The sequence below is a fragment of the Ursus arctos genome, unplaced genomic scaffold (genome assembly GCF_023065955.2).
Source record: "Ursus arctos isolate Adak ecotype North America unplaced genomic scaffold, UrsArc2.0 scaffold_23, whole genome shotgun sequence".
NCBI lineage: Eukaryota > Metazoa > Chordata > Mammalia > Carnivora > Ursidae > Ursus > Ursus arctos.
The window spans coordinates 39,737,085-39,762,413 of record NW_026622908.1 but is presented as its reverse complement, the minus strand read 5'-3'; the positions used below and the strand labels follow the sequence as shown (position 1 = coordinate 39,762,413).

General features: G+C 48.3%; 2 protein-coding genes, 1 long non-coding RNA gene, 10 other non-coding genes and 1 pseudogene across 15 annotated transcripts; 12 read left to right on the top strand and 2 right to left on the bottom strand.

Annotated features, from left to right (window-relative positions):
* Positions 1–1,156: 1,156 nt before the first annotated feature.
* LOC113247017 (U2 spliceosomal RNA) lies at positions 1,157–1,346 on the bottom strand. Its single transcript, XR_003313130.1, has one exon. It is a non-coding gene; the product is annotated as a U2 spliceosomal RNA (small nuclear RNA).
* A 3,008-nt stretch (positions 1,347–4,354) lies between these two features.
* On the bottom strand, positions 4,355–4,518 carry LOC113247018 (U2 spliceosomal RNA; annotated as a pseudogene).
* A 4,722-nt stretch (positions 4,519–9,240) lies between these two features.
* On the top strand, positions 9,241–12,822 carry LOC113246947 (uncharacterized). Of its 3 annotated transcripts, none has more exons than XR_007188416.2 (12): positions 9,241–9,649; positions 9,901–9,989; positions 10,209–10,257; positions 10,602–10,636; positions 10,830–10,986; positions 11,069–11,148; positions 11,269–11,315; positions 11,499–11,533; positions 11,749–11,785; positions 12,218–12,262; positions 12,499–12,522; positions 12,708–12,822. It is a non-coding gene; the product is annotated as an uncharacterized LOC113246947 (long non-coding RNA). The 3 variants fall into 3 exon arrangements; XR_006408387.3 differs by having other exon boundaries at positions 9,245–9,649; positions 9,901–9,985; XR_007188413.2 differs by lacking the exon at positions 11,069–11,148 and having other exon boundaries at positions 9,246–9,649; positions 9,901–9,985.
* Positions 9,720–9,794, top strand: LOC113247010 (small nucleolar RNA SNORD26). Its single transcript, XR_003313123.1, has one exon. It is a non-coding gene; the product is annotated as a small nucleolar RNA SNORD26 (small nucleolar RNA).
* Positions 10,066–10,136, top strand: LOC113247009 (small nucleolar RNA SNORD27). Its single transcript, XR_003313122.1, has one exon. It is a non-coding gene; the product is annotated as a small nucleolar RNA SNORD27 (small nucleolar RNA).
* Positions 10,458–10,532, top strand: LOC113247008 (small nucleolar RNA SNORD28). Its single transcript, XR_003313121.1, has one exon. It is a non-coding gene; the product is annotated as a small nucleolar RNA SNORD28 (small nucleolar RNA).
* On the top strand, positions 11,030–11,152 carry LOC113247014 (small nucleolar RNA SNORD22). Its single transcript, XR_003313127.1, has one exon. It is a non-coding gene; the product is annotated as a small nucleolar RNA SNORD22 (small nucleolar RNA).
* LOC113247007 (small nucleolar RNA SNORD29) lies at positions 11,359–11,425 on the top strand. Its single transcript, XR_003313120.1, has one exon. It is a non-coding gene; the product is annotated as a small nucleolar RNA SNORD29 (small nucleolar RNA).
* LOC113247011 (small nucleolar RNA SNORD30) lies at positions 11,601–11,670 on the top strand. The gene has a single exon (XR_003313124.1). It is a non-coding gene; the product is annotated as a small nucleolar RNA SNORD30 (small nucleolar RNA).
* Positions 11,954–12,022, top strand: LOC113247012 (small nucleolar RNA SNORD31). Its single transcript, XR_003313125.1, has one exon. It is a non-coding gene; the product is annotated as a small nucleolar RNA SNORD31 (small nucleolar RNA).
* LOC113247013 (small nucleolar RNA SNORD22) lies at positions 12,302–12,426 on the top strand. The gene has a single exon (XR_003313126.1). It is a non-coding gene; the product is annotated as a small nucleolar RNA SNORD22 (small nucleolar RNA).
* Positions 12,823–17,809: 4,987 nt separating the features above from the next.
* LOC113247016 (U2 spliceosomal RNA) lies at positions 17,810–18,000 on the top strand. Its single transcript, XR_003313129.1, has one exon. It is a non-coding gene; the product is annotated as a U2 spliceosomal RNA (small nuclear RNA).
* A 1,397-nt stretch (positions 18,001–19,397) lies between these two features.
* On the top strand, positions 19,398–24,516 carry WDR74 (WD repeat domain 74). The gene is made up of 11 exons (XM_026487707.4): positions 19,398–19,505; positions 19,588–19,694; positions 19,781–19,902; positions 21,339–21,414; positions 21,553–21,699; positions 21,864–21,965; positions 22,919–23,019; positions 23,106–23,161; positions 23,709–23,854; positions 23,938–23,994; positions 24,305–24,516. The coding sequence occupies exons 1-11, from the start codon at positions 19,442–19,444 to the stop codon at positions 24,473–24,475; spliced, it is 1,149 nt and encodes a 382-aa protein (XP_026343492.1). The 5' UTR covers positions 19,398–19,441; the 3' UTR covers positions 24,476–24,516.
* A 114-nt stretch (positions 24,517–24,630) lies between these two features.
* TEX54 (testis expressed 54) lies at positions 24,631–25,123 on the top strand. Its single transcript, XM_044379905.2, has 2 exons — positions 24,631–24,794; positions 24,826–25,123. Exons 1-2 carry the CDS (start codon positions 24,667–24,669, stop codon positions 25,064–25,066), a joined length of 369 nt encoding a protein of 122 aa, XP_044235840.1. The 5' UTR covers positions 24,631–24,666; the 3' UTR covers positions 25,067–25,123.
* The last annotated feature ends 206 nt before the right edge of the window (positions 25,124–25,329 follow it).

The window sequence follows — 25,329 nt, the reverse complement described above, 5'->3', positions numbered from 1 at the left end:
GTGCGAACCCAGGATAGTTAGTGTCAAGTCAAATTAAGTGGTAAGCCTTCCAGTTTGTTGCACGGAATTAGAAATTTGCTTGGTGTGGAAACCCACACCGGTGGTGTCAGTATTCTGAACAGAAAACAGACCATAGTGGTGTCAAGCCAGAAAAGGAGGTGGAACTGGGGTCTCAGAATTGCAACTTGGGGAGCACAGATTCCAGAGTAACCAGAAAAAGGGTCCCACTCGTGGGGAAAGCAAGAGGTTTTAATGAGAAAGTAGAAGGGGGTAATAACATAATTTAGATAAAGAAGAAAAAAAACCTGTTAATTTGGTGTTGACTGGTTGCACCACTTTTAATTACTATCTCACTGATTAATCTATCAGTGCTATCAAATGAAACTATTCCCGGCGTGCAGCAGTTAACTTTTCTCTCTTCATAAAATACCAACAGTTTTATGGTTCGAATATCAGTTGTTCTGTTGGGATTTTACGACCAACTGCTTGCAAAACAGTTACTGCTTCTGGCCCAGTTAAAGAGTGCATTAGTTAGAAAGGAAAACGGAGGGGCGCCTGCGTGGCTCAGATGGTTAAGTGTCTGCCTTTGGCTCAGGTCATGATCCTGGGGTCCTGGGATCCAGTCCCACATCGGGCTCCCTGCTTAGCGGGGAGCCTGCTTCTCCCTCTGTCTGCTGCTGCCCCTGCTTGTGTTCTCTCTCTCTCTGTCAAATAAATAAATAAAATCTTTAAAAAAGAAAAAGGAAAAAGGGGGCACCTGGGTGGCTCAGTCGTTAAGTGTCTGCCTTCAGCTCAGGGTGTGATCCCAGCGTTCTGGAATCGAGCCCCACATCAGGCTCCTCCGCTGGGAGCCTGCTTCTTCCTCTCCCACTCCCCCTGCTCGTGTTCCCTCTCTCGCTGGCTGTCTCTCTCTCTGTGAAATAAATAAATAAAATCTTAAAGAAAAAGAAAAGAAAAGAAAAGAAAATTTCTAAACAGAATATATAAATGACTAAATCTTAAAGAACCAGGACATGAAAGACAAAATACGCATCAAAAATATAGCATGAAAGAAAGAGGGGAAACAGCAGATTCATCTTAATTTTTTTTTTCAAAAACCAAAAGACACAGTGGAATACCAACAGTCTGCATTTTAACTGAGAACTATCCCGAAAGGGAGACCCATACCATTCATGAAGGTACTGTGATACCAGACTGGTCTGTGGAATGGACGGAGCCTGCCTCTATTCAACCTCCCTGTTCCAAAAATCCACTTCATAAAGTATCCTCAGGTGGAGGAATTACGAAACATTAAATGACAAGAACACATACTATTCATGATCTTGGACCAAAAATCAAAAAACAACCTACAATTAAGTTTCCCATCAGAACTTGCTTCCCAAACTTTGACTCAAGGCTATAACAACAGGCTTAAAGCTGTCCCTTATAAAATTCCACATCTCAGCTCTTCCAAAACCCAGTCTAATCCTTCCCTGGGAGAACTTCCCAATGGCATATTCCTCCACATTTCAGGAAATAAGGAAATCCTGATCTCGAGTTGAATCTTGCCCAGAGGTGAGTGCCCTCCTCCCAGCTCCCAGCAGAGAACTGTGCCTTTGCTATCCCTTCTCCTCCACTAATGGATGCAGTGCCTCTTGATGCCAGGAGGGGGCAGACGCTGCTTCCATCCTCCAAGAGCTTCCCTTGGCGAGGAAGCTGTCTACAGTTCCAAGTATTTCTCCTAACAACCTCTCCAGGAGCTTACTTTATAGCACAGGGCAGGCAATCAATGCATTACAGTGTCATGCCTTGTTCTACACGATGGGGATAAAATAAATTATACAGACACGATTTCTGCCCTTGGGGAGTTTGTATGGGTAAGGGGGTCAAGTAGCCCAAGGGAAGGAACGCAGCAGTGACACTAAAACTAAAAAAACGGAAGTGGGCCTTATTGACTCTGTCGGTAGGTACAGACTTGAACCTAAGAGCAAAGGAGGAACACTGAGATTTTGAGTTGGGATCTAATCTTTCTTTCTTTCCTTCTTTCTTTCTTTCTTTCTTTCTTTCTTTCTTTCTTTCTCTTTTTAAGATTTTATTTATTTATTTGACAGAGAGAGAGGCAGCGAGAGAGAGAACACAAGCAGGGGGAGTGGGAGAGGGAGAAGCAGGCTTCCCACTGAGCAGGGAGCCTGATGTGGGGCTCTATTCCAGGACCCAAGCCGAAGGCAGATGCTTACAACTGAGCCACCCAGGCGCCCCTGAGATCAGATTTTTCATTTAGAAAGATCACTCTGGGTACTTGGGTGGCTCAGTGGGTTGAGTGTCTGCTTTCAACTGAGGTCGTGATCCCGGGATCCTGGGATGGAGCCCTGGGTGAGGATCCTCGCTCAGCGGGAAGTCTGCTTCTCCCTCTCCCCCTGCCCCTCTCCCCTGCTCATGCTCCCTCTCTCTCTCTCTCTCTCAAACAAATAAATAACATAAGAAAGAAAGAAAGAAAGAAAGAAAGAAAGAAAGAAAGAAAGAAAGAAAGAAAGAAAGAAAGAGAAAGAAAGAAAGAAAAAGAAAGAGAGAAAGAGAGAGAGAAAGGAAGGTAGGTAGGTCACTCTGGGGCACCTGGGTGGGTGGCTCAGTCAGTTAAGCGTTTGCCTCTGGCTCTGGTCATGATCTCTAGGTCCTGGGATCGAGCCCCAGGTCAGACTCCCAGCTCAGTGGGAAGTCTGCTTCTCCCTCTCCCTCTGCCTCTCCCCCTGCTTGTGCTCTGTCTCTCTCTGTCTCAAAGGAATAAATAAAATATTTTTTAAAATAAATACTTAAAAAAAATCCAGGGGAGAATGGCTTAAGCTCAAGAAGGAGAAAAGCAGCTGCTGATATCTAGAAGCTGGCCTAGCACTTCCACCGAGGCCTTGGTATTCTCCTGCTCAACATAATTTCAGAACATCAACATAAGACAAGGCCACTCTGTGATCATGATGGGTCAAGTCAAAACAAGCCCATTCTATAATCATGTCTGAACACAGAAAAAAACATGAACATTGTCCAAATCACAGAAGTCCAAACAGCTCCCTACCCTGCCTCATATGAGTGACTGTTGCTTCTTTACCAATCATAGGTTAGCCTCATTCGACTATAGTCTTCCCTCCTTCTAGATAAGATAGTATTAAGATACCCAATAATAAAACGACGCCACTTCCTGAAAACATCAAATCCAGAGTAAAGCCTCACTTGTTTAAACCCTCCCCAGAATCACCTAACACAAGCCCAGATCCTATAATAAGTTCTTCCTAACACCCTCTTACTGAGACACCCTGTGGTTTCCCAAGGTGTGTGTTCTTCGCTGTAACAAGTAATAAACTTAAGTTGCTCCAATACAAATATGTTCCCAGCAGTCTTTGGCTGGAGAGCATTTACAGTGCATCAGCACTGGAGAAAAGGACCACACTCTGGCTCAGACAATGGAGCAAGAGAGGGCACATTGGAGAAGGAACAGATTGTAGGAAAAGTCAATGAATTCAGTTTGGGACAAGTTGAGCTGTTTATGGGCCATCGCAGTGAAGAAGTCTGGCAGACAGTTAGATACAACAGTGTGCCGTTCCGGAGATCCTGGGTTGAGATGATGCTGGGGACAGGGCAGCATATATATGGTAAATGAGGCCAAGGTGATGGGTAAGTTGGTCTAGGCAGAGCATAGTGAGTGAGAGAACAAGTGGACCTGGGGCAGAACCCTGAAGAATGTGTAGGGACAGATAGTGAAAATGGTCAAGAAGCAAGAGGAGACCCAGGAGAGTGCAGGGTCCCAGAAAGCAAGGGTCAAGAACACTTCAGAAAGAAGGGTAGGTCAACAGTGTCAAAATGCTATTGAGAGGTCAAGAAAGATGGAAATATTGGGGCACCTGGCTGCTTCAGTGGTGGACCATGCAACTCTTGATCTTGGGGTCAGGAGTTCCAGCCCCACGTTGGGTGTGGAGATTACTTTAAAAGGGGGTGTGTGTGGCTCAGTCAGCTAAGTGTCTTGCCTTGGGCTCAGGTCATGATCCCAGGGTCCTGGGATTGAGCTCCCCAGCAGGAAGTCTGCTTCTCCCTCTCTCTCTGCCCCTCCCCTCTGCTCATGCTCTCTCATTTTCTCTGTCAAATAAATCAATAAAATCTTTTTAAAAAATGGAAGTGACTTCTGGGATTAAGTGAATGAGGTCAGTAGTGGCCTCGGTGCAGGGGTGGGTACGGGAGCTGGAGTGCAATGGTTAAGGAGAGAATGGGAAGAAAGGACATCCCTGGAATGGGGACACGGCAGTTTCAGAGACTTCTACTTTGTCCTTCCCACTGTGATAGCTCTTTTTCCCAGGCCAAAGACCTGATGTGGGATTACTCCAATTCCAAGTGTATCAACCCTGTTCAACACCCAGGGACCAGGGAAACAATGCATGGAGTACACAAAGCAAGCTTCTATTCCAGCTCCCACTCCAAAAATTGATGGAATACATTGTCCTCGGATAGAGGACGTATCCGATGTTAAACTGATAAGAACAGATACCGAGAATCAATACTACCTGTATCAACTCCCCATCATCCCTCCTGTCCCAAACCTTCCTCCCTCAGGTCTACAAATACAGCACATAAATCCATCCCTATACTCGTCAACATCCTCATCTCCCCTGAGACCAGGCTAATCCTTCCCAATGTCACGCTTCACCACAATCCAGATAATTCTGTTATCAAATTGGGACTGTTTCTCCACTGAGGTTACTGGCCAGTCTCCCTTTCCGGGCAAAGCGGTAATTTGCATATCCTCCTCCTCCCTAAAGGGAGGCAGTGCCTCTTGCAGCCACGTGGGGGCAGGGTTGCTCCCTGATCAAACTCGCTAGACCTCTAAGCCAGGAGCTCCTTTGGTATGTAGGGCAATGAATTGGGGCTGGAAAAAGGTCATTCGAAATTTACGGAGATAAACTAATATATATTGAGTCCTTCTTAGTGTCTTGCATTCTGTCAGGCAACAAGGATACAATGATGATTTACTCAGGCATGATCTTGAACCTAAAAGAGTTACAGTGGGAGGCAGGGTGGATCAGGCATGGGGAGGGAGCAGTGGTCAAAAAAAAAAAAAAAAAAGTGGCAAGGAAAGCAGGGGTCTTAACGGCTATACTGATGGTCTGGTCTTTAGCCTAAAGACTATGGAAGGGCACTTAAGGATTATGAACATATGACCACAAATGTTTTATTTGGAAAGATCTCTCTGCTGCAAAGTGGAGAATGGTTTGATTAGAAGGGAGGAAAACATAGCCAGGGACCCGGAGTAAATGTGTTTGTAAAAACCACAGGAGGGGCAGCTGGGTGGCTCAGTCATTAAGTGTCTGCTTTCAGCTCAGGTCATGATCTCAGGGTCCTGGGACTGAGCCCTTGGTCAGGCTCCCTGCTCAGCTGGGAGTCTGTTCCTCCCTCTCCCTCTGCCCCTCTCCTCCACTCCCACTCGTGCTCTCCCTCTAATAAATAAACTCCAAAAAAACACACAAAAAAACACACAAGATGAATGGCCTGAATTAGGGTAGTGGAAGTTGGGGGCCTGGACAACTGGGTGGAATGAAGAGTGGGTTGAATTCCAATTTGGAAAACTTGATAAGTTTGTGGACCAACCAAGTGATAACACTCATCTAGAAAGCAACTGGATGTACAGCCATGAAGCTCAGGAAAAAGATCCTGGGCTGGAGTTATAGGCACAATGGTGGTCATTAAAATCATGGGAGGGGGATGGTTGGGTGGCTCAGTCCGTTATGAGTCTCCTTTTGGGCTCAGGTCATGATCCCGGGGTCCTGGGATCAAGTCCCACATTGGGCTCCCTGTTTAGCAGAGAGCTTGCTTCTCCCTCTCCCTCTGCTGCTCCCCTTGCATGTGCTCACTCGCTTGCTCTCTCTGTCAAATGAACGAATAAAACCCTAAAAAAACCCACAAATATTTTATGCAACCTACTAATGAGAGAACAAATAAAATTTAAGCCTGGTTCAAAAGAGAAATCTAGGAAAGGAATATTTTAGAGTCCATCAGTCAAGTACACTGATACGAATTTGTTCATGGGTAGATATAAAACTGGCTAATGTCACACAAGGCAATCACAGAATTATAAAATAGCCAAATCAAGAGCAAATAGGATGTCCAACAAAAGCGCACACCCCCTAGAAAATCAGAAAAACCCCAGGCTGTGTTGGCCCACTTTACAACATCAAAAGGACACCAAGCAATCACTTTTGCCTCTTTCCAGCTTTCGGAAAGAGGCAATTTTTTTTTTTTTATAGGGTCAAAAGTAGAGACCAGGTTTGAATCACAGATCTCCCATAGTACCTAAGTGTCCCTGGGTGAGTAACTTGATCTAATACTCAGTTTTCTTATCTGTAAACTGGAAATGGGACTTTTGTGGTTTTCAAGTAGCTTCCACACCCAACGTGGGGCTTGAACTCACGACCCCAAGTCACACCTCTATTGACTGAACCAGCCAAGCACCCAAAAACTATTTTCCAACTGCGGTAATACTTTATATAAAACACTTAGTATATTACCGTCCCAGGTGCCATGGGACGCAGTTAATGGGTATTAATATTTTTTTAAGGTTTATTTATTTATTTATTTGAGAGAGAGAATGAGCACACAGTGAGGAGGGATAGGAGAGAGAGAATCGGAGAATCTCAAGCAGACACCCAGCTGAGCAGGGAGCTGGATTCGGGACTCCGTCTCCTGACCCTGAGATCATGACTGGAGCCGAAGAGTCCGAGGCTTAACCAACTGAGCCACCCACACGCCCTGGATGTTAGTATATTAACATTAAACAACATCCACTAATTGTTCCATCTCGTCGTTCTCATTTCTCATTACTTGACAGACACCCCAGCCTTTTTGTCCTGGTCAAGCAAATGTTTTACACGTGCGTGCGCACACACACACACACACACACGTTTCATTTAATTTGACTACTATATTCTTCACTCGCGGAACAATCCCCTTTCTTATTCAAAGGAAAAAATGTTCAATGTTCATTTATTCCACAGATAATGAAACTTGCGTTATTTCCACCAAACTTCAGTCTACCTTTGACATACACAAAATCCCCCCGGTTCTGTTTTAAAAATCGTACTCACAACCTGTCATGTTACCTACAACTCAATGAGCACAGCCCAGCGCTCCCATGCTTCTACCCGCAACACTCTACCCCAGGTGCCTCTGCCCTCCATTTCCTTCAGAGTGCTGCACAAATGTCACCCTCATCAGGACATCAGGAAGGCCCTCTTCGAGTGACATGACAATCTCTCCCTTTGACCCCAGCACTCCCTCTCTCCTTCCCTGCTTAACGTTTACCATAGCATTTAACTCTACTTGAGGTATTGTTTCTCTGTGTCTATCCCCAGAATATAAGCTCCAAGGGAGCATAAGGGGACTGTCTGCTTTGTTCCTTGCTGTATTTTCTGTGCTAGCAGGTGCTCAACAAATAAATATTAGTAGAATAAATATTAACTGAATATCACCTATGATCTTCAACGGCCAAGAACACTGCCTTGTTTGGTGCTTATTCCCCTGAACCCCTTTGGAGCTTCCAAAAAGAGAATCCCCAGCCTTCTAGTCACTACACAAGAGGTTGCAAACTCACGCTTTGACCCACAGACATACTTCGATCAGCTTCTTCGACTGAGTCAGTCAGGTACCCTCACATCTTCTATATATTTTGTTACAACTTTTCAATCATGTATTTGAACAAGCAATTAATATTTGCTGAATAAATTTATTCCAGTCCCTAAATGTATTCAAACTGGAATTCTCTCAGTTGTGCATACTTATTATGTTACCCTGGGACACACACAGGGAAAACGTTGTCCCGGAAGGAGCAACAATTGGTTTGGCAGGGGAAGGGGCAGAAAAATCTCAAGATATTAAAGAGGTTTCTGGCCCTCCAAAGGGCCATTGTACATAAGCAAATACACAGTATATCAGTGGTATTAAAATGTCATGAGTGGGATTGGAGGGAGAAATGTCTTTTTAAGGCTCCTGGGGAGGGGGAGACGATAATGACAAAAAGACTGAGAAACAGTACCCAGGGGTCATTCCATTTGTTTCCTGTGCATTTTTGCCTGCTCCCTGATTACCTCGAGCAGGAACTGTGAGATGAGACCAGTAGCGCCGTGGTCAGAAGTGCGGGCATAGAATCAAACTGCCTGGATTTGCAGACTGCTTAAATGTTTAACACCCAGAAAGTTACTTAACCTCCTTAGACCTCACGTTCCTCATTTGTAACATCACCTTAATACCTTCCTCCCCGGGTTGTAATATTAGGTGAGGTCATACGTAGGAGCACATAGTCAGAGCTTAGTCAGTGTTTCCAAAACCTGCAAGTACACTAGGTGCTTACCACAAATTACCGATGAACCACGCTAGGGGGGAGTGCAAGCATCTCCGTAAAAAGTCTTCACACCTAGGGTTCCTTCTCTATAAAATGGGGCTAGTTATGGGCTATCTTGGGATTGGGAGAACTAAAGTAATCAATTCGTGTAGTGTACTTAAACCAGTGCTTCCAATGATAGCGAATATTAGCCCAACTACAAGCCAAGCTCCTAGCGACAGTGGACCAGACAGCAGATCATAGGTGGGCGCCCAGGAAAAATCAGACCCTGTCGGAAGACTCAAGCAAAGCACTTACGGCCTGATTCACTCTCTCGAAATGGCTTCATGCAAAGGACCTCCCCCCAGTCGCCCGCTACTAAGGGACCCTGCGCACCAGTCCTGGAAGGCGCGCTGGGCGGCAGGCGTGCGACCGAGACGACAGCGGTCGAGGCTTCAGGAGGTTCGGGATCCGTGGAGGCGGAACCTGCACACCGCTTTAGGGTGTGTGTGGGTAAGGGGGGTGCTCAGGGAAGGGGGGGGTAGACAGCCATGACTGAGGCATAGCATCGCCCACCACAGGTGTGCGAAGCCGAGGCGTCGGCGTTCGCGTCCCAGAGACAGCCGGCGGTACAGACCCCCAGCAGACAGGACCGCCCGCGCGCTTCCCTAAAGCGCATGCGCGTCTTTTTCGCGCCCCCCCCCCCCCCCCCCAGCTCCTGAGGGTGCGCATCGCACTCCCGCCTTCCCTACTATTCTCTACCCACAACTCTCCGTGCTCGCGCGCCCTCTCCTCATGCGCCTGCGCCCGCCATAGTCCCGCCCCCAAGTCCCGTGGGCCTCTGCGAGGTGGTATTTAAGCATCTCGCGGCGGCCTTTCGGTCTCATTTTTCTATGGCGTTTGGTAAGTAGCTTATCCCCCCTTCCCTTTTTCTTTATTTTCTTAAATCAAATGAACGTAGCACGCCTGAGCGATTTAGGTTGCGTTTATTGGTTGGCGGGACAGGGGTAAGATCTCGGCCATGGGCCTGAATCCGCAAAGCAGCAGTGGGGTTTTGTGAAGGACAAAATGGCGATGGCGGGCCGCGGCGACGGCGGCGGCCCTCTTTGTGATGAGAACCTTTTCACAGACCTGTACTGAGCTCCGTGAGGATAAGACTCTCTGAAGAGACGGGCCTTGCACAGCCGAAGTCCAACACAGTCGTAGCCCCGGAAAACAAAGCGATTGTGAAATCACGGGTGTTGATTTAATGTCCTCTTGTCTGTAGGGTTCGGGCGCACATTCGAACGCTAAAGAATGGAAAAGAGCCTGCTTCTTAGGGTAAGTGTTTATGGCCATCCTTTACCACTCTTTCTCCATTGTGGAGTTTACGCAAGTCCCGTGGGATGTGCTACGGGGATGATACTTAAATTGAACTCTCTCTTTCTGATGGATCAGTGGAGAAAACATAAAAATTCTGAGTAGCACCATCCCGCTGCAGACGTTTGGGTTTTTAGCGCGGAGGTGTTAGAGCACGAACGTGAGACAGACTGCAAGGTATGGAACTAAGGGGTGCTCCTCCTTTTTTTTAGATGTGGTTCAGCTCAAAAGACCTTACAGGTTGGAGGATGGGACAAGACCTATCACTGCAAGCTAGGCATTACAGTGATGCTCCAGGTGGGTATGTAGTGATTTCCGAAGGGGTGGGCGGGCATGGTGTCTAGGTGGGGTTTGTTCTTGTTCAAAGTGTGCTGACCACTCAGTGATGAACATAAAAAAAGACAAGCATATGGCTGAACTTGGTGATGTCATCTTCCTACTGAGAAGTGGGCCAGGAGTACTCAAGGGTCTATGAGTGACTGTTCTTAGGTACATATAATGCCTGCCTTTTCTGTTTTAGCATCTCATCACCAGGCTTGGAATCCAACAGCCTCCCAAAGTGAATACAGGTAATTAATTGTTCAAATGGGGGATTGGAGTGTTCTCTCCAGTTTTGCCTACACCCAGGAGGACAGATGGCCAGTGGAGCAGTGTTGCCTTTTTGCTCCTTCCAGCTTGTTCCTCTTGGAATGACTTCGCTGTGAAGGGGGAGAGCAGCCCAACAGTACAGTTCTTGTGAGGGTGTGCTCTCCCTCACCCATATGTCACTGTCAGATGATTTGAATAGATATGCTGATCCTCTGTGAGGTGCAACAATTAATAGCATGTTAGAGTTCTGATGGCAGTTTCTGTTAACAAAGAAACTTTTTTCCATTTTCTATTTTTAGATAACCATCTGTTCCCCCTTTTGCAGGTTGTCCTGATGGTGATACATGCATCTATCTTACAGTAAGTAGCTTCTTCCAGTACTGTGATTAATATATATGTGAATTCATCGTCCAAAGGACGATTTTATCATTGTGGGTGTTTTTGTTGTGACCGGAGACTTGATTGACCCCGTATAGATTTCTGGTTCTTTACTTGTAGTGATGTCTCTTGATCTGTTTCTTCTGAGCAATTTTATTTTTTTTATTTTATGTAGGCTCAATGCCTAACATGGGGCTCAAACACATGACCTCGAGCTCAAGAGTCAATTGCTCCACGGACTGAGCCAGCCAGGCATCATCCCTTGATCTATTCTTCTAGATGTTCATTGATGATTCTGCCCAGGGTTGAACTCTTGGAAAGCGTTAAGAATGGTGAGTAGTTGTAACCTTAGTGGTTGTGACTTGCCAAAGTATGTGCCAGTGAGGAGAGCATCCTGTCTTACCCCTGTTCTAGCCCTAGAGCCAGTAATGGTGAACCCACTGGGGCTAACTGGGAGAGAGGATGAGAATTTGTTCCATAAGGAACTGTCTGAGGTACAGCATATGCCTTTCAATAGCATTTGCTTGGCTTTTTTAGTTTAAGTCCATTAACCATAGCTAGAATGGATTTGGCTGTTTGGGAACCTTCACTAATTATGTAATCTTCTCATTCAGGAGTATCTTGTTCCTGTGTGCTACCCAAAAGCCTCCGGAGTTAACAGGTGAGTTGATTAATGTCTGTGGCTCATGCCACCAAACAGGCAGTTTCCATGATGAATCAAACTAGCTCACTATGACTTACACAATGAAAATAAGTGAACACCTGAGAAACTGGAGAAGGCAGGAGTGGAGGGATGCTATGTGGAAGGGCTTTTTTATCCACCTGCATTTTTTTCTTTCTCTAGGTGCTGTTACCAATAACCTGCTTGATTGCTCAAAGGTGAGTCGTTTCCATATGTGGTACGTGGAGCATATTGGGTAGAAAAAATACCCTTTTGAGGACCTAAATGCATGATGACTTACATGGAATCTCGTTCGGCTGATGACTTGCTGTTGAGACTCGGAAATCTGATTTTCCTAGGAATGGTAGTTTTAAGTGGAATAACTTTTATTGTTAGAGGTAAGCTTTACCGACTCTGTTCTTAACTGTTTCAGGTGCAGTACCTTGTGTGGAGCCCAAGAATGATTTGAGGTAAATAAATGCCTTTGTACCACTTCATTTAGCTGCTATATAAAATTTGCCATGTGTTTTGGGGGGGTGTTGGGGGTGGCAGTTTGGTCTGGGTAGCTATAAGAAGACCTTACTGGCTTACTCCAGAGTCTTGTTTGTGGCCTTTCTAAACCACCTGCGACAAGCCCCCCCACCAGTGATGAATTCAATACCGCCCCAGTCTGATCATTGTGACTGAAAGGTATTTTCTGAGCTGTGAGCTTGTCCTGGAATGAAGTGACCACAGTGGTAAGTTTTTATCAAGTAGGCTTTAAGCCAATAGGAAGTTCTGTAGACTACCTGGTGGTTACTGTAAAGTGTGTGTGCTGAAACCTTACAGATGTGCCTTTGCTCTAAGCAATAGGGACCCCTGGGGATGATTGAGAGGCTTACTTCTCAATCATTTTTTTGCAGGAACCCTCAGCTACTTTTCTGCTCGGCTCCAGTCTAAAGTCAAAGGTGAGTAAGTCTAGATGCAGAGTGGACCAAACTAGAATTTCCCAGTGAAGAAACAGTCACATGTCTTACCTCCTGTCCTAGTCCCAGAGCCTGTAAAGGTGAACCCACTGGGGCTGGCTGGGGGAAAAGAGGATGCTTGTTCCGGAAGGAACTGTCTGAGGGATCGTAAGGGATTTCTAAATATGGGAAAGGGGGAAATAAATCACTTGCTAAAGTCGATTGTATTTGTTTTCCAGGCCTGAAGAAAGAACAAGGCATAGGTATGTATCTGTTCAAATGTTGGTGTTTAGTATTTGACTAAGATAAACAGAAAAGTATACCTGGAAGCAGGCTTTTTAACATGAACTATTTTAAAGGGTAGCCCTGTATAAATCCGACATAATGCTTTCGTTCTTCTTACCTAATAAGAAAACTCACTTTTTTTTCTCTTTTTTTTCCTGTATAGGAATCCAGTTCTTCAGGAATATCAAAAGGAAATTTTCAGGTCATTTTTTGTACGACCTAGTATGGAAAGTAGCTTATATTTGTTTCAGCCTTTCTAAATAAAAAGTTTAACCTTCATTGTGGTTCATGTGTTTGAGTGTGTAGCTGGGCAGAAGGAAATAATCCTGGGGAATTTGCCCTTGTCAGCACTGTTCTGTTTAGTGTGGCAAGTTGCCGACTGCTGTCCAGCTCAGGAAAGCATTGTTCAAGGAGCCTCAGTAGATCTTCTAAGGTTTCCCACCACCGCCTGCCATGTGCCTTACTGTATGAAATGTCTGCTGGGTTTGGGTGATAACTTCAGCAGGCTTGGCTGAAGGCACTAGGAGCCAATGGGTCATGATCCTCAAGGATCCCTTAAAAAGGTGGCTGCCAGGTTTTGGTGTTTGACCTTTTCTGCACGTGAAACTTCAATGTGGTTTCTGTGGAGTCTGCTTTTTCTGTAGGATTGGGCCTACAGCCTTTGAATTTCTGTTCCTGTAGGGAGCCTCTGGGTCTCTACATTCTTCCCTTTTTCTGGAATTCTCTGGGTTCTTTCATGGAGATGAATCATTCAGGGGCTCACTGCTCAAAAGTCACTGCTGGGGGGTAGGGGCGCCTGGGTGGCGCAGTCGTTAAGCGTCTGCCTTCAGCCCAGGGCGTGATCCCGGCGTTCTGGGATCAAGCCTCACATCAGGCTCCTCTCCTATGAGCCTGCTTCTTCCTCTCCCACTCCCCCTGCTTGTGTTCCCTCTTGCTGGCTGTCTCTCTTTCTGTCAAATAAAATCTTTAAAAAAAAGTCACTGCTGGGGGCACCTGGGTGGTTCAGTTGGTTACACATCTGACTTGATGTCTCAGGGTCATGAGTTCAAGTCCTGCATTGGGCTTCACACTGGGCATGGAGCCTACTTAAAAGTCAACTGCTAAAAAGCCTATTTTGGGGGCGCCTGGGTGGCACAGCGGTTAAGCGTCTGCCTCCGGCTCAGGGCGTGATCCCGGCGTTATGGGATCGAGCCCCACATCAGGCTCCTCTGCTATGAGCCTGCTTCTTCCTCTCCCACTCCCCCTGCTTATGTTCCCTCTCTCGCTGGCTGTCTCTATCTCTGTCAAATAAATAAATAAAATCTTTAAAAAAAAAATAAAAAGCCTATCTTGGCCAATAATTGTCAATTTATGCTGTTGGTGTAAATAAACTTTGGAATAATCCTGCTTGTGTTTGTCTCCTTCCATTTGTTCTTCCAATGGGAAAGCAAAACTTGTATTCACTTAGGACATCTGGTAGGGGTGCTCAGTGAACACCCACATAAATGTGGTTTGCACTGAACCTCTTTCTGTCTAAATGTGCCATTATATTGGCATAAATTTAGGAAGTGAATGGGTACTTGAGAATTTACAATCATTCAGATGGGTTCCCTGTCCCCACACATACCTGATCATTTCAAAGTTTTTGCTTTTTATTTTTTAGAGATCTGTTTTAGTGGGGGGGGGGGAGTCCTCAAGTAGACTCCCCGCTGGGCACAGAGCCCAACAGAAGCTGGATCCCAGGACCCCAAGACCTGTCACCCCGGTGCCCCCAAATCTTGCTGTTTAATTGTCCGTGGGGAAGCTGGCTTTGGGGATGAAGGGCAGTAGAGGAAATTGTCAAAACAGAAGCACTGTTGGGGGGGGGTGATGTGTGTGCTTAGGTCAATGCTTCATCTTTAGAGCAGTTACGTAGTTTCCTACACCTGGAGGCTCAAATCTGCATACAGGTACACAGCCTCCATCACTGTCCCACCAGGCAATTCTCATAGTGAATATCTTTCGTTGCTCAGGGTGAGAGCGGATACCAAACGAAATCAGGGATTCCCATCCATATGTAAATGTTAAAGAATGCATACTGTGTCAGAACTATAGTTGTCCATAGAGTAACGGGGGTGCCTGGGTGGCTCAGTCAGTTGAGTGTCCTGCTCTTGGTTTTGGCTCAGGTCCTGGTCTTCAGATCCTGGGACTGGCCCTGCTTGGGATGGTCTGTGTGTTTGGCGTGGAGTTGGCTTGAGACTCTCCCTCACCCTGTTACCAACAACCCCCTCCCCTCAGCCTCAAATAAATAAAATCTTTAAAAAAAATCATTTAAAAAAACTATAAGTCAACTTAATTAAAAGAATACACATTTGGAGCACCTGGGTGGCTCAGTCGGTTAAGTGTCTGCCTTCAGCTCAGGTCATGATCCCAGAGTCCTGGGATTGAGCCCCACATTGTAGGGCTCCCTGCTCAGCGGGGAGCCTATTTCTCCTTCTCCCTCTGCCCCTCCCCCTGCTTGTGGTCTCTCTCCCTCTCTCTCAAAATCTTTTAAAAAATGAATGTGGAGGGGGTGCCTGGGTAGCTCAGTCGTTTGGGCATCTGCCTTTGGCTCAGGTCATGATCCCGGTGTCCTGGGATCAAGCCCCATATCGGGCTCCTCCGCTGGGACCCTGCTTCTTCCTCTCCCACTCCCCCTGCTTGTGTTCCCTCTCTTGCTGGCTCTCTCTCTCTCTCTCTGTCAAATAAATAAATAAAATCTTTTAAAAAAATGTGGATTTTTTGCTCTTTAAATGGTAACCATAAAGATCTCAGCTCTGTGGGGAGCCTGCTTCTCCCCCTCTGTCTGCTGCTCCCCCGGCTCTTGCTCTCTCTGATAAGTAAAATCTTCTTTAAAAATCTAAAATTGAGTTAAAGGGGGGATGTAAAATGGGAGGAGGAATGTCATAAGCCTTTGAATATTATGTGACAATTTTTACACTGTATCAGTTTCATGAAAATAAAACATCAAATAAATTTAAAATGTATGCACATGGAAAGAATATTCTTCCCTTGGCTTTACTTTGCCTGTCATCAAAGCCAGTAATTCTCTGTGAACTCCCCCACTTCCCTCCACCTCTGCCATCAGAGCCACCCCTGCCCAAGTCCCCTCCAGCTCTTGCCTGGAGGATCACAGAATTCTTCTCCCTGTTTTCCCCAGTAGACTATGAACATCAGGAAGGCAAGGGCCACGTCTGATTTTATCATTGTAGAGTGTGTGCTCAATAAGCACAAACAAACGAACAGCCTCCCAGGAGCAAATGTAATTCTAAGTTCTTAAGGCACCTGCACAATCAGCCATCTGAACTTGGATAGGAAGAGGCAGAGGTAACAGCAGACAGAGGGTGAAGGAGCCACTCCCCACTTGCCTTGGTTTCAGAGGAGGAACAGGGGTGCTGCTTCAGCCCTGCCTGGGGAACCGCACCCCCCCCCCCAAGGCTGCGCTTGGCTGTAGCCTGGGCAGAAAGTGAAGGCTGCTCAGCTAGGGGGCTGTAGCCTGCCCGAGGTTGGGCAGAATTTGAAGGTTGAGATTGAAAGGAACAGATTTTTGCTTTTGCCCCTGTTTTTACTGCTGTTTTAACAAATTACCACAAACTCAGTGGCTTAAAGCAAAACAACTTATTTTACAGTCCTGGAGGTCAGATGTCTGAAACGGGTCTCCCTGGGCTAAAATCAAGCTGTGTTGGCAGGGCTGCATTCCGTTCTGGAGGCTGTAAGGAGAACCTGTTTCCTTGCCTCTTCCGGCTTCTAGAAGGCCGCCCACATCCCTCTGATGACCCCCTTCCATCTTCAAAGCAGCAATGGCTCATCCACCTTTTGCATCACTCTGACGCTGGCTCCTGCCTCCCTCTAGCCCTGATAAGGACCTCTGTGATCACAGGCGCCTACCAGATAATCCAGAATAATGTCTCCCTCCCCAAACCCTAATTTAACCATATCTGCAAAGTACTTTTGCCATGCAAGGTAACACATTGCGAGGTTGTGGGAATTAGGACCCGGGCATCTTGGTTGGGGGCAGGGTTCTGCTGGCTGCGCCCTCTTCATTCAGCCCCTCCCTGGAGGCTCTGGGTTTACTTATGGGGACCTGTAGAACTGCCTCTGTTTATTAACATCAGGGACACACTGCTGAGAATCCTGTTCTCTAAAATCATCTATCACAGACATCTTGCTAATTAAGAGCAATCAGTGAGAACGGAAGTTCCCGCCCGGTTACTTTGACACAGAGACTCGGCCTCTATTTCCAGCCCGCGTGTAGAGCTTGTTAAGGGAGGTTTCGGACAGAACGTTCCACATTTATATTAACATAGTTCCCAAGGAAACGGGACCCCAAGTCCCTTCTCAGGCTCGGCTTGATCTCCATCCCTTTCATACAGCCAGACTTTGCTTTGAGCCTACACAAAAACTGCTTCATTGAAGTTTTATCTTTGCTGGCCTCACCCCCTCTCTCCCACCGGGGTTTAAGAATCGGGAACGTCCGAAAGGCCTTTCTCGGGGCCGCTTTTCCCCTCTCCGAAAGGCCCACCGGTGGGTGACGGATGGCGCAGACCGCAAGATATAAGCGGGTTGGGAGTGGATGTTACAATCGCGGGGGCGGCGAGGGGAACTCAGCCATAAAGGCCAGCCTGCACGGTCAGCTCCAGGCCGCGCGCAGTGTGCCGGTGCTCACGAGCGCCGCACAAGCGCGTGGTACTAGCCCCATTCAACAGAGAAGGACACAGGCGTCCAAGCAACCGGCCTCACGTCAAGTCACGAACTAGCGAGCAGCGATCCCAACCCGGTTCTTCGAACTCCAAAGCCTGTGCTTGGGAGCCGTAGCCTCACCAAATAAAGGCCCGGGAAAGGGGCGCCGGCATCCGCCACACCGTCCTCCACACTACACACTAAGGCAGAACGCCACCCCACACCCCGGGGAAACCGCCTGAAACCCCTCAGGCTCGGAGACTGGCGCGACAGTAGGGAGAAAAAAGAGGGCACGCCCACATTGCAATACCGACTTGTATGTAGACCAATCGCAAGAAAGTAAAAACAGTGGTGGGGCGGGCTTATGTAAAACACACCGAGGACGTACCGGCAGGCAAAGCAGTAAAGAACAGTATTCAAGGTTGTTTTTTTTTTAAATCTAGCTATTATTTGAAATAAGAATAATGGGAAAATAAATTTTAGACGTACTGCACATTGTAAAGTAATCTAATCATTATACCATCAAAATCACCACAATCATAAAAGCTATACTAAGGGTAAGGCTCGCTGGGGCTGAAACAACACGGTATCGCTTCTCGGCCTTTTGGCTAAGATCAAGTGTAGTATCTGTTCTTATCAGTTTAATATCTGATACGTCCTCTATCCGAGGACAATATATTAAATGGATTTTTGGAATTAGGAGATGGAATAGGAGCTTGCTCCGTCCACTCCACGCATCGACCTGGTATTGCAGTACTTCCAGGAACGGTGCACCCCCCTCGGGGGGAAATGAATGGTGTACTAAAATTAGAAATCAAGATCTTATTTCTTGTTGTGTTTTATGTATATCTACAGGTCTCAAAACGGTGTCGTTTTTGCTTAACTTTCTTTTTTTTTCCCGGAGTTTGTTATTAAATATTTCTTCTAAGCGTTTACTACTGCGGTTCTTTTTTCTGAACAAGTTTAAAATTACTCTGTGACACTAGGATCTAAAATTGATAAATACTGCATAGAAATAAGCTAAAGCAAGCTATATTACAGGAAGACGACTTGTAGTTATTATTACCCACCTTTTTAGTATTTTTTAGTCATGTTTGATGCGTTTTCACCGCAGGACGGTTATTACAAAGGAGACATCCCCAATCCGAACTGAAGTAGTTTTTTCTCACCCTTTAATACCAGCATTAGTCTACCTTTTGAAAATTAGGAATCACAAATTATTTGCTAGCGTTGGGGAGCGTGCTTCGTTTGCCTTTCCCTAGCTTTCCTTTTTACCCTGTAAGGGAAGACCACTGGGTCGCTATGTCTAGCCTAAGATAGATAAATGGGGAATGTGACGCTCATAACTCTCCCCAGCAGCTCTGCAGCTGAGCTGCAAACCAAGGCTGCTTTTCTGTGGAGACCTGTGCAGGTAAGAGTGGGATGTTTTTATTCTTACTGATAAAATTTCAAAGTTTCTGGTTTTCTAATTTCAGAGAAAACTTCTCTGTAAAGAAACAGTAGTCACTCAAAGAAGGGGCTCTTACGACATTTTAAAGTAGCAGTTTGTCCCTGGGAGAATACTGTTTTAATTTTGCAGATTTTTACTCAGTTGGAGCTGATTTTTACCATCACCAAACCTCAAAATGAGGAAAGAAAAACGACGCCCCTACCTTCAACTTTCCAGATTTCTGTTTTAAGATCGTCGGTTTCAATTTCCCCATCTTTCTTCCTTTTCTTTTATACTCGAGGTTGAAGCCATGAGCCTCATTAGTGATTTGAATTGTTTCTGAAGTGCGCTCTTCTTTCTTGTACAGAAAACAAGAGTACATGATGCTTTGGAGCAGGGAGACGGACAAGGCCTGGCTCCACCAGGCGTGGTCCGGTTAGGATGTCTTCTACTCCAAGTGCAAAACTGTCAAGATACTCTTCAGATCACAAACAAGTATCTCCAGATTTTGTCTTCGTAAAGTAAAACGCAGTTAGGGGATCTTTATTCTTCCGGTCTTGTTGTTGTTGTTGTTTAGTTTTTATTTGAGTGATCTCTACACCCAAGGTAAGGGCTTAAACTCACGACCCCGAAACCAAAGGTCGCAAACTCTTCCCACGGAACCAGTCAGGTTCCCTCCTTCCGGCTCCTTAAAACTCCCGGAGAAGGCGTTCTTCCCGATGGGACTCGGCGCGCGCTGGTGACGCGCACACTGCGCCGGAAGTACGAGCCGTGGGCTGCCGGGCTCCGTTATGGCGGCTGTAGGGGCACGCTGGAACCATGTGTGGGTGGGCACCGAGACCGGGATCCTGAAAGGTGGGTGGCTGAGCCCGGCGTCGGGAACTGGGGGGTATCCTCCGCTCGCGACCGCGGCGCGACTGACACTCGCCCCCCGCAGGGGTAAACCTTCAGCGCAAACAGGCGACGAACTTCACGGCGGCGGGACAGCCGCGACGCGAGGAGGCGGTGAGCGCCCTGTGCTGGGGCGCGGGCGGCGAGACTCAGGTAAGCGGTAGCTGTTCGGTCCCGAGCTGGGGGCCAAGGGACGGCAGCCTCGTTTTGATCGCCATCCTGCTCTCCTTTGCCCGCAGATCTTGGTGGGTTGCGCCGACAGAACCGTGAGGTACTTCAGCACGGAGGAGGGCCGATTCCAGGGCCAGCAGCACTGCCCTGGCGGGGAGGGCACGTTCCGAGGCCTCGCCCAGGTTCACGGGTAAGACTGAGCCCCTCGCTGAACGCTCAGGTCGCAGGGAAGAGCATGGAGGCTCCCGCAGGAAGGCTGAAAGACGATGAACCCATAGTGACACGGCCCGGGGCTGGGTGACAGGTATCTGTATCCTGCCTATAACAAGCATTTACTGAACACCTGCTGGGTAACAGGCATTGGGCGAAATGCAGGGGCTGCAGGTAAACCAGATACATGAAGTACCTACTTTCATGGAGTTTGCATCTGCAAGAGTTTTGGTTTCTGGCTCCATAACCTTTTGGGTGACCCTGAGCAAGTCATTTAATAGTCTAGAGTATGTTTGAAAACGGAGACTAACAACCACCAACAATATGGTGAAGTTCCCAAAGGAAAGAATAGGAAAGTGCTAGTGGTTAGGTAACTGCCCTAGCTTTCTTCCAAAGACGGAGAAGGCTGTGAATGGTCTGTGTAGGTTTGGTGGTGTTCTGACAAGTGAGATCTAGAAGTGCCTGTGGGTGAGACTTTTGCACTGGGCCATGAAGGATGGGCAGGATTTTGACAGGAGGAGAAAAGGGTAAGTGCATTCTAGAAAGAGGCTACTGCCTGGGCAGAGGCCAAGACTGGTGTCAGGCTACACTGTATTTTGGGAAAGATAAACAGCATTTGGAGGTTGAAACCAAGGATACATTTTAATACAAGATGGGCAAGGTAGGTAGGGATTATATGTAAAGGGCTTTCAGAGCCAGGCTGAGAGATTTGCATTTATGATTTGCAGGTGGTGGAGGGTATTGGGTTTTGAGCAAGGAGGGGTGTGGAGAATGGATTGGAAAGAGCCATTGGGAGGCTGTTACCACAGCCCAGGCAAACGACACAGCCTGAACCGAGGTGCAGAAGGTGGGCAGATGTGAGAAAGAACATAGGCTCGGGCTCCACAGATCCTGGGAGAGACTTGCTTGGGCTTCGTGGGAGGGGTGTGTACTTTGAGGGAGAGATCAGCATGTATTGTCTGGAAGGCTGAACTGGGAACTGGAGAGAAGAAGCTGGTGTTTGACTTTGGCCAGACCATAAATTTATACCAGTCCCACTTCAGTCCTTTCAGAGCTACTGATCCTGACTCCTGGTGACCCACTCAAGACAGAAAGACCAGCAGGGCCGGGTGCCCCCAGATGTAGCTGTGGAATGGCAAAGGCACTCTGCTTTGGAGTGTCACGGACTGGATTTCCAGCTCTGGTTCTGATGTTTAGTTGTGTGGGCAAATCTTGTCATTTCTTAGAGCTTCATTCTCCTTACTTCCGAAACTGGTAACCCCTCCCCGCATTGAGGATATTAAATAATTGACCTGAAAGGAGAAAGCCTTGTTAATGTGAATCTGGGGGTGGGTCGACTGGGGCCCGGAGAAGACTTTCACGCTTTTTTTTTTTTTTTTTTTTCAACCTAACTCTATCTTCTGCCTCTGCCTGCAGCACCCTTATCACATGTGTGGAATCTGGGATTGTCCAAGTCTGGAACGACAATGACAAGGAGGCATCCTCTGACCCAGTAAGGCTCCCCTGCCTTGCTCGTGATGGTTGGGGAAGATGGGGGCCAGGGTAGGAACCAAGTGAGGGCTTTGGGGGAAGAGGATTAAAGACTCTGGAACTGCTTCTCATCTCCGCTCTCATCTCCTGTTCTTCTCAGCTCCTGGAACTGAGTGTGGGTCCTGGGGTGTGTAGGATGCGCCAAGACCCAGCACACCCCCACATGGTTGCCACGGGTGGGAAAGAGAATGCTTTGAAGGTGTGGGACCTACAGGGGTCTAAGGAGCCTGTGTTCAGGGCCAAGAATGTAAGTGACGGGGGTGGGAGGGGCTGGGGCTGAGGTCCAGGGAGGCTGAGGCCCCTGACTGAGTCAGAGACCAGATGGGCTTTAGGGGATGATGCTGAAGGGCTGAAGGAAAGGGCCTATGAGCTTCCCACAACCTGTCCCCCATCTACGCACTCCCCCACCAGGTACGGAACGACTGGCTTGACCTGCGGGTTCCCATCTGGGATCAGGACATACAGTTCCTCCCTGAGTCTCAGAAGCTTGTCACCTGCACAGGGTACCACCAGGTGAGGCACCATCTCACCCCTGCTCCCTCCTGGGCTTCAGCGGCCTCCTGGAGAAACAGCCTCCCTGCACAGGTTCAGTCTTCATCATTTGGTACAGCTGCCCACACCATGCTCTGTCCCTGTGTTCTCAGAGGGAGCATTTCCTCTATCCGACCCAGCCCTGTGGCTGAGCCAGTGACCTTCTAGTGCACTCTGGGATGAGGGTTCTGGACTGTGAGGCTGCCTTTGCTTCCCACCTGGAAGGGAGGAGAGAAGAAGAGTGCCCCTTTCACAGGAGGAACACAGGGTACAGGTGTGATGAGAGGACACTGGGTGTGAAGAGAACTGGGTTCTGGTCTTGATTCAGCCTCTGATTTGCTTTGGGACCCAGGCCTGACCCTTTCCTCTCCAGCCTCAGCTCCTCAGCTTTATAGAAGGGAGGAAGGGAGCGAGGGTCCAACTGGGGATCTTTACACCTGGCCTCACTTGAAGTCCTAAGACCCAGGCAGGACGGGGTCACTGTATTTGCCCCATTTCCTTTACTCCTGCATAATGAAATCTGATCTTGGTGATGATATGTCTCTGTTCAGAACACACCCTGAGGGCTTCCTCTCTCCTCTGTTGTTCAGGCTAAATTTCTCTGAAATTCAGTGGTCTCCGACAGTTGGACTAGTTTGGTTTTTCATCCCAAGATGGGAGTCTGGAGGGATGGAATGCTCACACATGTGGACCATGGGAATGCTGCCACTCCCCCCCCCAACCTGGGGGACCTCTTCCCTCAGCCCTGTCCATTCATGCTCCTAAGCAGGTCTCCTCTGCCCACTTCTCCCTGACACTCAAAGAGAGGGTACATTTCAAATGAGAAAGTTTCTCTAAAAGTAGGTCATAAACAAGAAAGCAGTGTGTGAAGGAGGGCGTAAAGATGTGGAGAAGCCGGTGGGGGGGCGCTCTTGGGATGCCTTGGTGTTTTCCAGGTCCGTGTCTATGATCCAGCCTCCCCCCAGCGCCGACCAGTTCTAGAGGCCACCTATGGAGAGTACCCACTTACAGCCATGACCCTCACTCCCGGGGCCAAGTAAGTGTTGAAAGGACAAGAGGGGGACTCAGAGAGGACTCCAGGAGGCTCCCGCTGACCCCACCTGCCTCTGGTCTCCTCCTTAGTTCAGTGATCGTGGGGAACACTCATGGGCAGCTGGCAGAAATTGACCTTCGGCAAGGTAAGTGGACCAGGGAGCCTTGCAGGAGGGCAAGGGGTGGGAGGAAGGGCAGGATTCTGTCTGAGGGTGTGCAGTGGAGTGGTTGAGTCCTCATTCAGGTGCCTATTGGCTGGGTTCAAATCCTGGTTTCACCAGAAGCTATAGGATCTTGGACAAGTTACTTCAACTCCTTATGACTTCTAGCTCCTTTACATGTAAAATGGAGATACCAATGATAACTCCTGTCCCAGCGTTATTTGAGGAATAAATATTGAAACATAAAGTGATTGAGACAGTAAACAATTGGGGTGCCTGGGTGGCTTGGTTGGTTAAGCATCCAACTCTTGATTTCAGCTCAGGTCCTGATCTCAAGGTTGTGAGATTGAGCCCCAGGTTGGGCTCCACACTGGACATGGAACCTGTCTAAGATTCTCTCTTTCTCTCTGCCCCTCCTGCACATGAGCACTCACTCTCTCTCTCTCTTTCTCTCTCTCTCTAAAAAAAAAGAAAGAAACATTTAATGGTTGTTGGCTGGCCATCTCGTGCTGATGCCTCCCCCCTTCCCCAGGGCGCCTACTGGGCTGTCTGAAGGGGCTGGCGGGCAGTGTCCGAGGATTACAGTGCCACCCTTCAAAGCCCCTACTAGCCTCCTGTGGCTTGGACAGAGTCTTGAGGGTACACAGGATCCGGAATCCACGGGGCCTGGAGCATAAGGTGAGAGCTGGCTGCCTCGTGCATCCGCATCCCTGTTTCTGTTTCAGTGTGTCTGGCTCCTTAAGGCCCCTGATCTTTTGCAGGTTTATCTCAAGTCTCAACTGAACTGCCTTCTTCTGTCAGGCAGGGATAACTGGGAGGTAAGTAGTTGGGTCTGGGAATGTGGGAGCAAGGCACAGATGTGAGCATTTCCCTGGGGAGAGAAAAAAAAGCAGCAGTTGGAACACAGCCTTGGAACTGTCTGCTTGTCTGCCAAGTTACTTAACTTCTCTGAGGGGTGTTAATAGTTGTAATCCTGACAGGGTTACTGCCAAGTGTTGACATAGGAGCATGGATGGGAATAGTGTCCGGGAGCAGGAGATAAAAGCGATTATTTCCCACCTAGCTCCTCCTTCCCTGTGCATCTGTTCCTGTGCCCCTGATTCCTCTAAGTTTTCTCCCTCTCACCAGGATGAGCCCCAAGAGCCCAAAAAGGCACCCCCAGAAGACACAGAGACAGATGAACTTTGGGCTTCCTTGGAGGCAGCTGCCAAGCGGAAGCTCCCTGATTTGGAGCAGACCCAAGGGCCTCTCCAAACCAGGCGGAGAAAAAAGCAGCGGCCTGGGTCCACCAGCTCCTGAAGAGCCTCTGCTCACTTTGTAAATAAACAGCTCAACACCCACAGTGACCCTGAGCCTTTTGTGATGGGAGAAAGGAAAATGGGGTGGCTGCTCCCAGCGCTGGTGCAGTGGGATGTCTGACGTCATAAAAGCCAGGCCCGGAGCCTGGCGGGCTGGCGTGGGTGGCACGGAGTTCGGGGCCGCTCGGGGCCATGGGCTGCTGCCAAGACAAGGACTTTCAGACCTCCGATGAGCCGGCCAAGGAGGCCGAGTTGGAGGAAGGCGAAGGTGGGATCCAAGACACACCAAGGGGGCCCAGGGAGCGGGGGAAGGGGCAGCCCCGACGGGGACCGCCCAGGAGGTTGGACCGGGGAGGGTAGAGCAGAGCTCAGTGGCCTCGTCATCCCCGCAGGCTTCGAAGGGGTCGATGAGGACCCGCAGGACCGCCGGAATCAAAGGTCGAATGAAAGCCTTTTGATCACCGTGCTGTTTCGGCGGCTGTCCCTGTTGAGCCGTCGGGGGTCAAACAAGAGGCAATCAGCCCAGAGTCAAAAGCAGGGGTTACAGGAAAGCAACCGGGAGGGGATCCTGGAGGAGCCGGAGAAGGGGTGACCCCAGCCCTGCTCTCAGTCTGCCCCAGCCTCCAGAGAATAAAGTTTCTAACATGTACCTGCCCGAGTGCAAGCGCCTCCGCTGCCGGTTCTGGGCACACCAGGCGCCTGCACCGCAGGGGCTGCGGGCTCTTTAAGGCTCCTCCCCTGGGGCTGGTCCAAGCCCCTGGGCCCCAGCTCTAGTTCCTCGGGGGCGGGGTCACGGGCGGCCTAGCCAATGGGAAGACGGAATCGCTCTGGCGTTTGGGTGGGGGGGCGTGTCTC